This window comes from Pezoporus occidentalis, unplaced genomic scaffold (assembly GCF_034315485.1).
Source record: "Pezoporus occidentalis ecotype Australia unplaced genomic scaffold, CSIRO_AGI_Poc_V1 ctg143, whole genome shotgun sequence".
Classification (NCBI taxonomy): Eukaryota; Metazoa; Chordata; class Aves; order Psittaciformes; family Psittacidae; genus Pezoporus; species Pezoporus occidentalis.
This window is the reverse complement of record NW_026913241.1, coordinates 1468105-1485340: the sequence shown is the minus strand read 5'-3', so window position 1 is coordinate 1485340 and position 17236 is coordinate 1468105. Positions and strand designations below refer to the sequence as shown.

At 40.1% G+C, this 17236-nt stretch overlaps 3 protein-coding genes across 10 annotated transcripts; 2 read left to right on the top strand and 1 right to left on the bottom strand.

Annotated features, from left to right (window-relative positions):
• The first annotated feature begins 1042 nt into the window (after nucleotides 1-1042).
• ASDURF (ASNSD1 upstream open reading frame) lies at nucleotides 1043-3826 on the top strand. Its single transcript, XM_062610047.1, has 4 exons — nucleotides 1043-1131; nucleotides 2520-2573; nucleotides 3096-3171; nucleotides 3724-3826. The coding sequence occupies exons 1-4, from the start codon at nucleotides 1054-1056 to the stop codon at nucleotides 3792-3794; spliced, it is 279 nt and encodes a 92-aa protein (XP_062466031.1). The 5' UTR covers nucleotides 1043-1053; the 3' UTR covers nucleotides 3795-3826.
• On the top strand, nucleotides 3817-8552 carry ASNSD1 (asparagine synthetase domain containing 1). Its single transcript, XM_062610030.1, has 3 exons — nucleotides 3817-5298; nucleotides 6907-7088; nucleotides 8222-8552. Exons 1-3 carry the CDS (start codon nucleotides 3817-3819, stop codon nucleotides 8460-8462), a joined length of 1905 nt encoding a protein of 634 aa, XP_062466014.1. The 3' UTR covers nucleotides 8463-8552.
• Nucleotides 8277-16902, bottom strand: OSGEPL1 (O-sialoglycoprotein endopeptidase like 1). Of its 8 annotated transcripts, none has more exons than XM_062610038.1 (8): nucleotides 16152-16643; nucleotides 15120-15522; nucleotides 14059-14263; nucleotides 13827-13975; nucleotides 12903-13033; nucleotides 12692-12763; nucleotides 11526-11632; nucleotides 8277-8411 (listed from the first exon to the last, which is right to left on the bottom strand). In XM_062610038.1, exons 1-7 carry the CDS (start codon nucleotides 16361-16363, stop codon nucleotides 11542-11544), a joined length of 1263 nt encoding a protein of 420 aa, XP_062466022.1. In that variant the 5' UTR covers nucleotides 16364-16643; the 3' UTR covers nucleotides 8277-8411; nucleotides 11526-11541. The 8 variants fall into 8 exon arrangements, with proteins under 8 accessions (XP_062466022.1, XP_062466021.1, XP_062466019.1 ...); XM_062610037.1 differs by having other exon boundaries at nucleotides 8288-8411; nucleotides 11531-11632; XM_062610035.1 differs by lacking the exon at nucleotides 8277-8411 and adding an exon at nucleotides 16825-16902 and having other exon boundaries at nucleotides 11296-11632; nucleotides 16152-16389.
• Between the last annotated feature and the right edge of the window lie 334 nt (nucleotides 16903-17236).

Below are 17236 nucleotides of genomic sequence, written 5' to 3'. Positions count from 1 at the left end.
GTTGGGCAGAGCCTTGGGTGACATGGCTTAGTGTGAGGTGTCCCTGCCCATGGCAGGGGGGTTGGAACTTGATGATCTTAATGTCCTTTCCAAACCTAAATATTCTACGATTCTAAAAAGAGGGATTCCACATCAGTCTTACTCAAACTCCCCACTCATATTCACTAATAAATACCTGATATCCATGAATTCAGAGATACAGTCCATTCACCCATTAACTCAGTGATCAGAGAATGCAACTGCTTCCGTAACTAAATCAAACTCTTAATATTTTGTTCTTCATTGGTGCTACTGGAAAACATCTTCAAAACCCTCTTATCACAGTAACTGGCTCTAGCATTTATCAGCCTAAATTTATGTATGATACCAAATGAGGGCAATGTCATTTGTCCTTGTGCTATCATCATCCTCCTGACAGCCAACTTCTTCCTTATGTATTTATAAAGGCAGGTGCATTGCTGCAATTACCTATAGCAGAATGAAAGAGATGGCAATATTAAGGCCATCCTATGAAAGAGGAAAACCTGTCATCTGTAAATTTTATATAACCCGTATCTCCTCCAGATTACCACTAAGGATACTGCTTAGACCTATTTCAGAACAAGCTGACTCTAGTCCATTGTCTCCCCCACACCAAGCAGCTCCAAAGTAAAACCCTTTTTCCTTTACATTTTTCCCCATCACGCCCTACAAGGCCCAAACTCCAGCCCTCATTCCCAACAGCTTTTTCACCTTGGCCTTGCCAAGGCCCCCTCACAGGCTATGCGACAGCCTGCTGTGCGCGTTGGGCTTCCCAAGAACCCTTTGATGGGGCCAGCTCGGCAGCTACCACCACGCAGACACCAGCACCGAGCGGACAAGAAAGCAACCCCTCACGCCGTACCGCCAAACCACCAACGAGGGCGACAACCCCGCCCCGCCAGCGCATGCGTGCTGAGTGGCGCCCACTGACTGGCTCTCCGCTTGGGACGGCCGTACGCATGCGCGCCGCTGTCTGCGCATGCTCTGTGGGTGGGGGGGTGGTTCCGGAGATGCTCTGTGTATGTGGGGGGTATGGCGGGCCGTGAGCTGCGGGACGAGGAGAGGGATGAGGGTGCACGGCTGCGTCGCAAGGAGGAGTTGAACCGAAAGGTGAGCCGGGACGGGTTGAGCCACGGCTAACATCGGCGCCTGTAGGCCGTGGCCCCTCGTCCTCCCCGCGGTGCTGTCGGTGTTAAGGCACGTCCAGGGCTGTGCTGTCGCGGGGGAGAGAGGAGGGAGCGGCGGTCCAGTGAAGCCTGTAACTTCAGGCGTGATCAGTGAAATGAGGGCGAGTGCTGTGAGGAATCTGGGGTCTTGTGGCACTGAGTTTTCATTGTAGGCCTCATTCGTTCTTGTCGGCGTCGCTGTTGGCTTTCTGGTGAGGTTTGGAGATTTTTTGTTTATTACGGCTCCAAGTGGAGCTTGAGATGTCAATGAGGCTTTTCTTTGCAGTTGTATCTACTCAAAAAGTGCCAAGGATTTTCAGTTACAGAGGGTGGCACTCCTCATAAATCTGCTCTATTTCTCCCGTGATACCAATAGGTTTGTTTAATATGAAATCTGTCAAGTCCTATGGAACTGCTTTGTTGTATAAAGTCAATGATAGTTTTGATTGCCTGGGAGGCTATAAAGCTACGGCATGTATTTCATGTTGTCATTCCTGCTATGCTTAAGTGGCTGGTTTAGCCTGTAGCAAAAGATGACACTGTCTGTTGGCATTATAAGATACTGATATAGCTGCTGGAAAATTTGTCTTTTCTGTATGCCGTGGTCAGTTTGGCTAACCTAGCAACTTTCTGCGTTGCACCTGTTCCAGGAGACACGAAGAACAAATTAAAACATGTTGCTTGTTTATGGCGAAAAAGAAAGGCGTTAAGTGCCCTCCAACAAGATCCTGTAATTTTTATGGCTTTCATGAGAGTCCTCCTGATTGCTCTTTACCTTTCACAGCTGTTATTGTAAAAGAAAATGGGAATACCTGCCACCTCTGCCAGTGCAGTTGAACAGAGTGGTAAATCCTTCTAAGGAAGTTCGTGCAAAACTCCAGAAGCAAGGGCTTCTGTTGCTATTAATAACATTTTAAGAGTTTTGACTGTTTGCTGGTTTCATTTTGAATCTGGAGGATACCTGTGATTATAGAGCGTATTGTAGATTTTATGCGAAATTTTGGGTTAAAATTATTTGATGTTTAATTAGTTGTTTGCACGTTTTCTTTACTTCTGGGGGGAAAATGTGATCTCTGATTATAAATAGCTAGAGGTACTCTGGCTTCTCAATAGTGATTGCTTTTGAGGGTAGGAGAAATATTAATCCCTGCAAGATAACCTGTTTCTACGCTTTTTGTATCTACTTCTACTTTGTCTTCAGTGGTCCATTTGGAGAACAGCAACTATATATGCATGTAGCCGTCTTAAAAGAAATCAGTAAGCGTGTTCACCAGCAGGATTATAATACAGTGATTTACTTTTAATAATTGAAGTGCATCTTTTGCCTTTCAGATTAAAGAGCAGAAGGTTGTAGTTGATGAGCTGTCAAATTTGAAGAAGAATCGGGTAAGTATTTACAAATTTGCTTCTGACTGTTTCATTTTAGCATCAGAGAAATAAATATAGAGACAAGAGGGGAAACAGAATTGGAGCACACTGTCTTTAATTTGTTTTAACACAGGTTTTAATGCAGATGTGGGCTGATGTTGTCAGAATAATTTGTCCTTCACTTGTACCATAACACAGTATGTTGTTGGATTTTTTGCCTCTCTTATCTGAGTTCTTTAATTAAGATGTTTGAGTTGATCAGAAGACTTCATGAAGTATTTTTACTTCTCATGTGCATGTGTTTTAAAATAGAATGGTAGCCCTCATGTATGAGAAAAAGCAAAATGCAGACAAGGCATGGGTTGATCATGAAATGTTTTTGATGATACAACATTAGAACGCTGGTGTTCTCAGGGCAGAAATTGTCCTTCTGGAATAAAAATAAAGGGGTATATAAGTGGATCTGCATCAGTTTCTCTTGCAGGATGGTTGCCAGAGTTTCTTGCTCTGATCTAATGCAGTGTTGGTTTTGTTTTACAGAAAGTTTATAAGCAGCAACCCAATAGCAACATATTCTTCCTCGTAGACCGAACAGAAACGCTATCTCAGTGCAAAAGTAAGTTTGCAGTCTAAACATTGTTCGAATAGTTAACTATTTAAAAGCTGTATTTATAGCTGTTAATGATTGCAAAAGTGTGTTAAAATGAAAAGGTGGCAACTGTGTATCAAATACAAAGTAGACTTAAGACAGGCTTGTTTTTCTGGATTGGATAAATGTGAAAGTGTTATGTAGGAAGAGGGAGAATGTCTATCCCACAGAGGAGCTGCTATTGTCAGTGCCCTTTGGGAAGCTGTATACTGGCTTGTCCCTTAAATAAAAATAAAAAAGCCTAAAAATTGCATGGGATGAGTAGGAAGAAAATAACATTAGTTTAACTGGAGGTTAAGTTAGAAATCTTCAGGTATTTGAAAGAAAGGATCTGTGAAATTATGAAGATAGTAGATGGATGATAAAGAGAATTGATGATTGAACAAATGTTAGAAATGTGTAACTTTAGATGTATGAATTTGTTTTCTGGAATGCACAATTTCTACTTTAATTTTCTTTCCCTGTCAACTCACTACTTATCAGTTTATGAAACTGATTATTCATGTATTTCTTACACAGATACATTAGATGAATTAAAGAAGGCACATCAGGAGATGGAAAATTCAGAAAAGACTAAAATCAAGAAATAGTCCATCTGAATTCAAAGCCACCATGTGTGGTATTTGTTGCGTTGTTACCTTGTGTAGGCAGCATGCTATTCATGGTTTCTTTAACGAAGACATACTCTGCCATCTTAGAAGAAGAGGACCAGATAGTAGCCAGCAGTTGATAAAAACTCTGCCTGATCTCCCTTACGAGTGCCTGTTTTCTGGCCACGTACTTCACTTAAGAGGACTGGTGACTCCTCAGCCTCTGCAAAATGCCAATAGCAGTATTTTTCTTTGGAATGGAGAAATATTTGATGGAGTGCATGTAGGAGATCTAGAGAATGACACCGAAGTTATGTTTCATCATCTTGCATTATGCAGTAGTGAAGAGGACATGTTATCACTATTTTCATCAGTTCGGGGCCCATGGTCTTTTATTTATTATCAAGCATCTAGACACACTTTATGGTTTGGTAGAGATTATTTTGGTCGCCGTAGTTTGCTTTGGCAATGCAGTAATGAGGTCAACAGTGCTTTCTGTCTTACATCTGTAAGTGCTTATTCTGAATCAGGTCACCAATGGCAAGAAGTCCCAGCATCTGGAATTTTCAAAATCGATCTCAAAGCTTGCACAGCAACTAAATCTTGGTCTTTAACATTGTTTCCATGGAAGTACAGCTGCACAGAGAAAGCAGTAGAAGAAATACTCATTAATGTTCTGGACCAAGTTTCAAAGGACTTACCAAACCACATGCGTGTTGTGATGAATGAATCAAAACTATGTCTCAGAGCACCAGTTATCCCCTTAAATAAAACAATTTCTGAAGCTTCAGGTCAATGTCCAGGCACTAATGCTAGCAACATTACTCATACGGTTTCTGTAGAAACCCTTCAAGGATTTCTTGCAGAGGAGCACAAGAAAAAGTTAATTTGTCAGTTTATTGATGTTTTAAATGAAGCAGTAAAGAGACGGGTTTTATCTCTCATTAGAGCTGAAGATCAGGAAACAAGAGAAGTTCCAAGCATGTCTAACAGAAAAGCACATATTGCAGTGCTCTTTTCTGGTGGCATTGATTCCATGGTTATTGCAGCCCTTGCTGATAAACATGTACCTTTGGAGGAACCAATAGATCTTCTCAATGTAGCTTTCATGCTGAAAGAACAAGCTAAGCAAAGGGGTACCTCTAAAAACCATACCAACGGGGAGGTACAGCTTGATCTGCCGTGTCCTCAAGAGAGTCGTCAAGACCTTGATGCTAAAACTCGTGCTTGTTTCTCTTGTTTTGATGTTCCTGACAGAATCACTGGTAGGGCAGGACTGAAAGAATTAGAGGCCATTAACCCTTCAAGAACCTGGAACTTTGTGGAGATCAATGTTACACCAGAAGAGTTGAAAAAAATGCGACAACAACGCATTAATCACTTAATTTATCCACTGAATACAGTCTTGGATGACAGCATTGGCTGTGCAATTTGGTTTGCTTCCAGAGGGGAGGGTTTTATTAGTAACCAAGGAGAGCTGAAACCATATAGAAGTCCTGCAAAGGTACTGATTTTTTTGTTGTTATTTTCTGCCTTGTGCTTGACCTGTGAATGTAAAACTAGTTCTGTTGTTTCAGAAATCAGCAAGGGTCTTTAATATTCATAAGGCTTCTGAAATTCAGTGGCATAATGTACAGTAGTTCAATAATGACAATCTTTGTGTAATTCTGGAGTTAAAAACTACATTCAGTTATTTTATGATGTAATATGAATGGCTTTTAATTGAGCTTGAATAAGCAGCAGTGTGATTAGGAAAAAATAACGTCATCTGTCATCTTTGGTGTTTCAGCCCCAGTAGTGAGTAAGAGTTGTTCAGTCCAAATTGAGCAGCTTAACAAACTCAGAGTTATATGTTAATGAATTATTAAATAATTGTGTTTTGTGCCAGCATTCCAGCCCTTGTAAAATCATTACCTTCTTTAGGCATGCTATTTATGTGACAAAATAGCAAAGAGTAGTGGCAGAAAAGGTGACTGTTTGGAAGTGTTTGTAATTAGTGTCTGATCGAATGGCAGAACTACAAAAAAGTAGCTCTTTCCCTTTTGTAACTTGTTTTCATGTGTTTAGTATTAAGTAAAATCTTTTTAGCTACTAAATGATTTTATTTGGCATTTGACTCCTGTTTCTCACTTCCTAATTTCCTGCATCCCTTGCATAGGGATGAAGAATAAAGTGATTAATTTCAGGAATTTGCAGTCCACTGCTGAGACTCCTGTTACTTTCCTACTAATTGCTAGATTCTAAAACCACAAAAAAAAACCAACCAACAGCAGTAAGTCCCCCAAGAAATGCAGTAGTTTGCTTAAAAACTGCTACAGAACACAGCTGATTTAGTTCACGGATCTCCTTCAGGATGTGTTCATCTCAGATTTGCAAAACATACAAATTCATCTTAGGTTCAGGATGTGTTGAAATAGGTCATGAGTTAATAAAACATGAAGCGAAAATGTCATTTTCCCCATCGGGTACCTACTGCTACGTACAGGTAAAAAAGCAGTTGACCACTGGCTGGTGTCAGATGAGTAAAACACACTTGACATTCACTGTTATAGTTAAGTGCTGTTGAAAGCATAGCAGTGGATCAGCTATAGTAGTGTTTTTTCCCTTCATAACATTTTATGTACTTGCTGAGTAGACGACGATTATAAGACATTTTTACATTGTGTGATGCAGTTACTAACCCAGTATTGTAAATTAGTAATCTGGGTGTAACTATTTAGAACATATGATATACTACATAATCTTCAGCACCATTTTTTTATAAAGGCTGGTGTTTAGCAAATGCTCTTCATTGTAATAGAAACTAACGAAGACATTCTTCAAAGATAACTGGTGAATTTGTGATGTATAGAACATTATTTTGTGGGTTTTTCCTTGCATCAGTAGAAATATGTTTGTGTACTTCTAGGCCTGATTGTAAACCTGTTTCAAGTTCCAGTGACTTTGGAACTTTTTCAGGCTCTGTAAATGTGTAAGGCACATCCCATCAGGATAGGCAATATTTAGATGATGTATATTGAAGTGACTCTCCTTAAGATACAGTTAAACATTTAAGATGTTACATATTATTTACTTGCATAGCTACTAAGAAATATTTATTCTGGTTACTTAGGTTGTGCTTACAGGCATTGGAGCAGATGAACAGCTTGCTGGCTATTCTCGACACCGTGTTTGCTTCAAAAAATATGGCTTCAAGGGTCTGAATGAAGAACTTGAAATGGAGTTAGATCGCATTTCTTCCAGAAATCTTGGTAGAGATGATAGAATTATTGGTGACCATGGAAAAGAAGCCAGGTATTACTGTTGTAACTTGAAGCAAAACTGGTTTTGCTGGTTAGATTCTGCTTTAACACTAGCAACAGAGAGCTTAATTGAAAATTCTCTACATTTTGTTGTCTCAAATTTTGTTGCAGTTTTGTTAATGTGTTGTGGGTGTTTGTTTTTTAGAAGAAGTGGTCTCTAGTACTATAGAAAAGTTACCTAAGGAAATGCAGCAATGTGGGTTTCCATCTAGAACTTTTAAAAAGTACCAACACATGCTGAAATAGGCAAAATGAAGTTGATTTTATTATTTTAGCTGGAACAGTCTTTCTGCACGCCTTTGAAGTGCCCTGAAATGGTCATCTGGGGACTCTGAGACTCTGGAGACTGACAACATAATGTGGAAGCCACATATTCCTGTCCATGTAGTAAAGGCATCATCAGTATCTATTGTATTTCCTGGTTGCTAAGTCAGAATAGTTAAAGCAGCATTTTTTTTGTGGTTACTTCCGTCATGTTACCACTTGCTACTTGAAAAAAATTCCTTAGGTGTAGTCCAGTAGCATAGGCCACTCAGTGCATGAAAGGTCTTTTTGCGTGATCTTTCTGCCGGTGTTTTGCCAAATCTGTTCTTGGTTGCACGTTTTCAGTTTAGAAAAACCAGACCCCTTGGAGTGGAGAACAGGCAGTGCATGTGGTTAGATCTGAATGCCTGGAATTCAGGATGTTGTCAGAATTTGTTGTGTAAATATTTTTGTGTCAAAATTACAGTCTAGCTTCCTACAATATATGGTAATACTTAGAAATGACCTTGAAGTGTTACATTTATATTTGTCTTGCTCTGCCATTGTTTTTTTCTGATTTTCTCCATAGTTTTCATTTTGTATAAACCCAGTATTTCTGATGCTTGTTTTTACTCTTTTCTTTGCTTCACTTTTGAAAACTTCCAGACTTCTGAATTTAAACATGATATATATTACATTTGCTTTCTCCAAGACAGTGTAACTGTTTCAAAGATGCGCTTCATTACTGGGACACTAACATTAATGGTACATCTATAGTTAAGAATTGACACAGATTCTGAAGTCTCTGCATGTGGTAAAGGGGAAAAACAAAACTGTTATACATGGGGAAAGACCTTTTAAATATGTCTGTCTTTCCTTCAGGTTTCCTTTTCTTGATGAAGATGTTGTTTCATTCCTCAGTTCTCTGCCCATCTGGGAAAAAGCTGACTTGACTTTACCTCGAGGAATTGGTGAGAAGTTGCTTCTTCGTCTTGCAGCCAAGGAGTTTGGCCTCACAGCCTCAACCATTTTGCCAAAAAGAGCTGTACAGTTTGGATCTCGGATTGCAAAGCTAGAAAGCAACAGTGAGAAAGCATCTGACACATGCAGCAGACTGAAGTAATTTTCAGTAGATGAACTATAAAGCTACGTCTTGAGATGCTGCATTTATTCTGTATACAATTTCAGTAAATCTTTTGGAGGTTTCTTAAAATGTTTGGTCTATTTTTTTATGTACTTAGGCATTATTATTAAGCATCAAAGGAATGCACATAGATGTGAACTTGTACTAGAAACTTATTATGAACGCATTCATGGAGGGGAAGAGAGGATAGCCAGAGGCTGGCTTTCCCACCCTTCCTAACTTGATGTCAGTGATGCAAAAATCATGGATCTGTCTGGGCTGTCATGTATACTGAATTCAGTAAAGGACGTCTTCTGTTGTATAACAGGGCTGGTCCTGCAGCTGTGCTTTAGGAGAGGGTTTAGGCTGTGATTTTAGAAGGGAATGTGCAGTAAGGAGCTGGCCTGAGATGCGAGAGCCAAAAAGAGCTGAGTGTCTTAAGCCTTGTTGCCTCTTAGGAGATCTGCGCTTTAAGCATCATGCTTGGCCACACACCCCCTGGGTGCTTTGGGGCATCCTGTGCAGCTTTGCAGTCCTTGGCCAGTTCTGCAGGGCTGCCTTGGTTGGTGGTCCACAGCACAGGGCTCCCTCTGCTTCTGGAGAAACTGGGAAGTTCCCTCCAAACTGTTCTTTGTCCCTCCTTGGCTCCCTAGCTTGCTACCTCTTCTTTTAACTTTAGCTCGGCTACTTCTAAAGTTGCAAAGCATCCATTGTGTACTTCAGTCAATATATGAATGGGCTTCCTCTGAAGAATGAGTTAGCTTGTCTTCCTAAATGTGTATGGAAGGATTGCAAAGTTCATATAAGAAAGACTGGATATGAGCTGTCCAGTGTTTTTTGTAAGTTTGGAGTTTAGTACTCAACATGCTACCTTACAGTTCTAGTTTTTGTGTTTGTCCAATCAAATAGAGAAAGGAAAAATACCAGAAAAAAAAAAAAAAGGCTGGGATCATTACTTGTAAAACATACAGATCATTGATCTCATGCAAAATTGTAAGAAAGATGACAGGAAATGCTGTAGATGAACACATTTCCAAAAGAGCTCATTTTCCACTGTGGTATTGAAGTGATGGGTCAGATTTTTCAAAAGTCCACTGTACTTGTAAGCTCCCTCTAAAGATAACAAGAGCTGCATTATTTTAGCCAACCTCTTCCTTCAGCAAAGAAACCGAACCCCATTTCTTTTTTCTTATGTTTTATGCCTATAATAAAGACCAAATGGAGGCCTCTCTTAGCACTACATTATTGATTCATATTAGATCTGATTCCATTACAGTTGTACAAATCTATCTCATTGAGTAGATTTTTCAGACAACTGTGTGATCTGTTTCCTTTGACATAATGAGATAGGCCAGAAAATTGGTATGACAGCATTTCTAAATCCTTGATACAAGACATCTCCACTTATGTCTTTGACATAATTACTTGGGGCATTGTTCCCATGTATGCATTTTGGAACAGCTTTAAGTATTTTAATTAAGTAATTTTTGCTGTGTAAACTCTTAGCTGAGATACATGTAACAGTGATCCATTAACTGTATTTACAGTATCACGCAAGAAAGTGTGGTGTTAGAATCAAGCTCTCTGGTTCTAACAATAGTAGTTTTGGTAGGCTTGAGACACACTGGAATCACTCCATCTCCAGAAGGCTGTGTCCTTCGTGGGAAATCTGAATTGCATTTTATCTGTATTTATTGTCTCACAAAACAGCTTTCTAGGGATTTCTTCCTCCTCATTGTTCAGAAAATTTGGAATCGGTGAGACTTCTGATCAGTGAGCCACATGAATAAACATACTGATGGATAGGGCCTATGAAATGTGGCGGTGTTCAAGGCCAGGTTGGACAGAGTCTTGGGTGACATGGTTTAGTGTGTGGTCTCCCTGCCCATGGCAGGGGATTGGAACTAGAAGATCTTAAGGTCCTTTCCAACTCTTAACTATTCTATGAGTATGATTAAATGATATATTGCTGTGCCAAGAAGATAAACTACTTAACACTACAGATAAAATACCAAAAGGTAAATTACTTGTAGTTGAATCCTATGAAAACACCACTCCAGAAATGCTACATAACAAAATGTAGATACTACATACACTTCCAATGCTTTTTTTCTCCCAGAAATTAAGTACTGGAGAAAAAATAATGTATGTTCTTGATTTGTTACATCTTGCCCTCAAAAATGATAAAAAAAAATAAAAATACAAAAAATCAGGTAAGTCTGGCTGTTCATAACTGTCCCACAAATCCCAGTTACTTGTTTGTATTTAAATGAAGGCAGTTTTCAACAAATGCATTATCAATTAGTAAACTCTTAATGAAGAGGTACTTAAAGTATTTATTCCAGTAAATACCACTGCCATGAATAAATCTTATGATTATCAAAAGGCAAGGTCAAATAACATTCACATCAGAACTGAGAAACTGCATCTTAACAGCTGACCTACACTGTGATCAGCTTTACTCAGCAATTTATAAAAAAAGAAAAGGCACAGATCCCATACCCCAAAATGATTATTCTGTATAAACAAAAATAGGCTTTTGACATGACCAACAGAAAATGAGGTACTGCTGAAATTCAGCTGTACTGGCACAGCTAATACACACTGAGATCTTGAAAATGTGTGCTCTCTCACATAGACTTTCTGTAACTTTTCAGTTGTAGAAGGTATGATTTTTTAATATGTAGTGTAAATTACAAACCTTACATAAACTATTATATTGTTAAATTACAAACCTCACATGAATGATATATTACATTGTTAAATTAGAATATAGTAGGTATTATAAATATATAAAGCTTATTAGTAAGTTACAAAGTGTAAACAATGGAGATTTTTTCATTTGTGTAAGTTTATATTTATTAGAAAGTACACTTAATTTTTAGTTGTGTTAATCCCTAGAACTCTTAGACATCTATGGAACAGTAACTGGAATCACTTTGGTGATATCACACAGCATTTATTTCTCTGGTAGGTGATTTTCAACACTTGTAAACCAAGTGCCGTCAGTAAATGTAACATCATTGAAAAAGTTTTTAGTGAAAAATTTATAGTTGCATTTACTTTACCAAGCTACTTTTTAAGATGCCAACTGTAGTATCTTTTTTAGTCTTGGCACCTTGATGGAATCTTCTGCAACTCTTTTTGAAATATCAATTCCAAGGGGAGCTCTGGAAAACAGTAGAATTACTTGCTAAAAATAACATTACTGCTGCATCCCACAGATGTGCACAGTCACAGACTTTTATACAATGAGCATGGGAATCACGGTATTTTTGCAGATTGCCTGCACTGTAAGACTGTGTGACCATTAACATGGTCAATCTGAAGCTGCACCTAGAAACATCTTTACATTAAGGACACGTTTGCATCTGTAGTCATTCCAGACTCAGGAGAAGAGACAATTGTGATTTCAAAGCTGGTTTTGGGGGATGATTTTTTTGGACTCTGATTTTAGTTGATAATTCAGTTTGCATCTCACTGATGAATGCAAGATACACTAGACATTCAGAAGTGTCTTCTATTATAATCTTAATGTATATAGCAAATAAGACTTAGTATTTTATTCTCTGAGATAGATAAAATGAGTTATTTTTCAGGAAGAGTATTTTATCAATTTTTCATTTGAAAACTATAAAACAAGGGATTTTTTTATTTTTTTTTTAAAACAGATCCGAGGCTGCTTTCCTGGAAATGAAAGGAGGAAAAAAAAAGTCAAATTTAAGGCCAGCCGGTACTTTGAAATACTAGTGTTTTGTTTGGCCTTAAGCCTAGATCTACTTCAATCCATAGAACAAGCCTTAACTAACAAGTTATCAAAATAATCAGTAAAAAAAAAAAAAAAGTATGATCAGATGCTATGTTAATTTTTTTTTTAATTGATTCCTCATTATAAATACAGAGTTTGACTTGGAGTACGTTGATTTATGTCTACAGTGACTGAAAAGCTTAACTTGCTCCAGTTTTCCCAGCCCACAGTAGTAATGGGAAGATAACATGGAACTGATACAATGGTAACTGACATTTCTGAGCCAAAACACACAAATGCCAGGCACCATCATTTGCATTTCATACATTGAAAAGGGAGTGATGGTAACTTTTAAAGCTTACCTGCACTGCAAAGACACTCCTCATCAACCTCTGCTACTCTTTCTAGTCTGCACCTCCTTCCACTTTAATTGGCCATAGTAAGCGAAGAAACAGACTGTTGAACAAATTGAGTCACTTACTTTGGTTCATAGCGGATGCCTTCAGTACTGTGTAAAACACCGAGTCCTGCACGTAACCTTTCAATGCCATTCCTACGCAAGAAAACAATTATCTAAAAATGCGATGTCATAAATATGCATACATTGTTCAGTCACCATGAACATAAGTTCTTGCCTCTGTCAGCTTTTAAAAAGCATTAGAGAAATACATGTAAAGAGAAACAACTCTTACCATGCAATCATAACACCATTATCAGTGCACAGCCTTGGAGGAGGACACAGAAAAGCAAAACCATTTATATCTGCCAAAGTCCGTAGACCTTTTCGGATATACTCGTTACTTGCAACTCCTCCTGATATAACCTGAGAGCAGTTGCAAAAAGAAAGAAGTCATTAACTCGAAAGTACTGATTGGTCACTCTCAACATCCTATTTAGAAAAAAGGTTATCAGATGAAGTTCTGAAGGCAGCAATGAATAACATGTTTGAAGATTAAAACATATCTTTGGAAATGAAAACGTATCAGAAAAGGGTATGATAACTGAGCTTTACTATACTAATAGAATCATAGAATAGCCAGGGTTGGAAAGGACCTTAACATCATCTAGTTCCAACCCCCCCTGCCTTGGGCAGGGACACCTCACACTAGACCACATCACCCAAGGCTCTGTCCAACCTGGCCTTGAACACTGCCAGGGATGGAACATTTATCACTCCTTTGGGCAAACTGTGCCAGTGCCTCACCACCCTCACAGTAAAGAACTTCTTCCTTATATTTAACTTGAACTTTCCCCTGTCTAAGCTTGAAGCCATTACGTCTTGTCCTATCACTACAATAGTATGAATAAAATGAATAAGAGAATAAACCCATAACTAGAACAGCTATCAAGTACTGGAGAGGACTAGGTCAAATTACATAGCCTAAATTATTATGAAAGGTCAAATTACAGATGTTTTTTACCATCTATCTCAAAACCAAACCATGAAACACTTTATTGTGAATATTTATATGACTATTACTTTAACCCTGGTATTTTGTCAATACATACTGACACCTTCCTCACTTCTCAAGGGAGAAACTACAGCAAGGCATGTCCATCTTCAAATGATGTTATAGAGCCAAATATAAAAAGGGGGAAAAAACATGTATACCCACCAAAGTTGCATTTTTTGATGACAATATGCTATTTTTCATGCAGAACAGCATGGCTCGGTACGTCCGCTGCATAATATGCACAGCCACTGTGTGCTGCACAGCAGCAGCAATATCCTTAACACAGGAAAGGATCTCACCTTCTTGAATACCTATGGAAATGCATGATCAAATGGGTTTTCCTGAGTATGCATCACCAAAAACATGGTTTACATCTGACTTTGTTTAAAAATACCTTCTTCTTTTTCTTTTTGTGTAATGGTGTTATTGACAATGTTCTGAAGTCCAGAGAAAGAAAAGTCACAGTTACGATACTGTTGCATGGGAAGTCTTAACATGATCTGCTGTCGGTTTCCAGTCTGAGCCAAGTGCTCTATTGCCTTCCCCCCAGCCATGCTGTGGCACTCAGGGTGCTTTCTTAAGGATAGTCTTCTAGCTACCTAGGGAGATAATAACAGACTTGGAACAGAGCACTACATCAACTCCTCCTGTAACTGCATCACTGTATTGTAGTCTGTGGAGTAAAATTCAAAACCACAAATCCCAATCAACATGCAATTACAAACCAAGTGCGATAAGGATGAGGCATACACCAGCTGGATTTTAAATTAGAAATGCAATTTTGGAACAATTTGGGCAGACATGAGGTCAACAAACTTTGCAGGAAACATTAATTACCTAATTTTTATGCTATAGGAAACACACCCAGACTGTCATATTGTGTTACCAGATAAACAGGAACAAAGCTGGTTTCAACCTTCAACAACCCCCTCTCTGATCTACTCTCTTTTTCAATATAGACAACTACTGTTTAACAACTCTGCTTCTGTTGGGTCACTTGCAGTTTTGTTCTCAATTTTACAGATCGTACCCAAGACCCAGCAACCTTTGATTCTGAAAGCCAAAACAGGCTTTTCAAACTGTACAAGAAACCGGGTAAGAATTGTTTAATATGTATTGCTTTCCACCTGACAGCATCCTTTAAAACACCCCTATCCATCTTCTCAAATTCATAATAATCCTTTGTATAATGGGTGTCCATGAAGCTTCCAACACCAGTTTTGGTGATGTTGTCTATTTGCTAAAAATCAATTTGCATATGTTACAACAGATGTTGTATGTAGATTTTTAAGAGCTTGTTGTGTATTAAATGTAAGGCATTTCAAAATAGGAAAAAAAACAAAACAAAAAGGGTTAAGTAAACCTTATACTGCACTGTATTCCTCTGCATGCACTGATGAAAGTATTACTATATTCTAGTGTAAAGGCAATAAAAAAAAAGCTAGATTTGCTTACATAAAGAAGTACTACCTTATCCAGCATGTCCCCTGGTGCTATATCTATGGACTGTCCAAGCAGAAGGAAATCTGAAACTCCCTGTGCTACTGCCAAGAGACAGTGGCCTCCGGAGAGCAAAAGCACCAGGAAGGGAAACTCCAGGTGACAGGTCAGCCTGACGGTCAGGGCGTGAGCCTCCATGTGATGGATTGGTATGAACGGCTTCTGGTACTTGTTCACTAAGCTCAGGCTGTACTGCAGCCCCACACCAAGGCTCAGCGCAAGTCCTGGCTTGACTGTGGTGGCGACAGCGGTGAGGTCAGGTATGGAAACGCCACTGGTACCAAGCGCCTCTTTTACCACTCGCTCAATGTTTTCTCTGTGAAGCTGCTGTGCCACCACAGGAATTATTCCACCTGTTCTGGTAAAAACAAAGAACTACCATATATTTGTATTTTCTAACAGACAGGATGGCACAAAAACAGATTTCAAACACCTCTAAACCTTGACAAACCTTGCCTGTCTCCTCAGTACATTCTCAACTGCCTTGTTTAGTATCAAGGGCATCTCTGCACTGAAGAGAGCGTAGTTATCTCTGGGAGATCAGAAAAGTCTGTAACTTGCCCTTTTGGGGCACACATAAATCTTAAGCGGATCTCAATACTGTTCCAAAACAATGTCTGCTCAATATCCACAACCCCTCACTTGTCAGTCCAAGTACCTAGCCACCAATGCCTACATTGGATACATTTTCCCTTTAGAAAATTGAGACATTTGGAGGTTTTACCAGTAATAATGATTTCGCCTTTGATTCAAGCTATATCAGTCTCTTTTTGAAAGAAAATACTGGAGCAAACTTGTAAATGCACTGCATTTCTTTCCTTACCCACAGCAGTATCTCTGCCAGGATGTGTTTTGGCCCAAGGTAGTCTTTACACCTACTCATTTACTGGGTTATCTGGGGAAGACTTTTATACGGAAGATACTACAAGGAAGAATGACAACAAAATCATTAATAGGGTGAAAGCCCCAAGAGAAGTATGCTCTTACTGTAAATGGACTTCCTTCTGGCAGTGCAGCGCCTCCCCCAGAACGCAGCCGGCATCGTCCACCACGGCAGCGCCGGTGTCATCGCAGCTCGTCTCGATTCCCAGAACCAGCTTCCGAGGATGCCGTTTTCCAGAGGGATCAGATCTGCTTCTCAACCACGCAGCTCGGCTGTGTTTAGCTGACTTCAGAAGGCTTTTGGCAATGCTGTTCATTGGTGGTGGTTATGTCTAAAAGAGAACTGAACAGTTTATTATCGCTGGAGGGTTTTCAAGCATGTGCTCTATTTTCCTGAAGAGGTGGTACTGCTTTTCACGTTGTGAACGATCGTACATGATATTTAAGACCCCACAAAAAGTTATGCGCTACCGTCTTTATCTCAACCATGCTTCAGGAGGAGCTCTTCGCCCACATCTCCAGTGCACGGTGCTTCTGCAGCCCTGAGGCAGGGCACCAACCACAGCGTTAACCCCAGCCCCGCGGTCCTCGATACCCAGCTCTCTGCAGCTTTACCTCCAACGCCCCTCTTTCCTGCCCCACCTTCAAGCGCTCATTTCCACCCGCAGCGGGCCGACGGCACAGGTAGCGGGTACGGGCGGAAGGTGCGACCCTGCTCGGCCCGCCGTTCCGCCAGGACAATGCAGACCTCCGGCTCCACCGCGCACCCACGCCGTACCCTTGTATCGCGATAGATCTCCACCTCGTGCCCTCCCCTCTTCCCAGCGGCACGTTTCCGGTGCACCGGCGGGTCACGGGGCGGTGCCCGTGGCGCTGCCACCTCCCCCCGGGGCCGGCCGTGTCAGCTCCGTAGGTCGAGAGCCTCCTACAGCCGCCAAACAGCAAGGCCGTGCCCCATAACAGGGGCCCCGGAGCCGCTCAACGCCCGTCATCACCGTCCGGTGGCGGCAAACCTCCGTCAGTGCTTCAGAGCCCCGGCACTGGCACACTGAACAGGGACTGTCAAAGGGCTGGCACTGCCTCTCCAGGGTCAGTATGCACGAATTAGACAAGTAACACTGTACATACACCACACAGAATTACTTCCAACTCATCACCTTTTTTTTTTAACAGCATCTTTATCAAGAAAG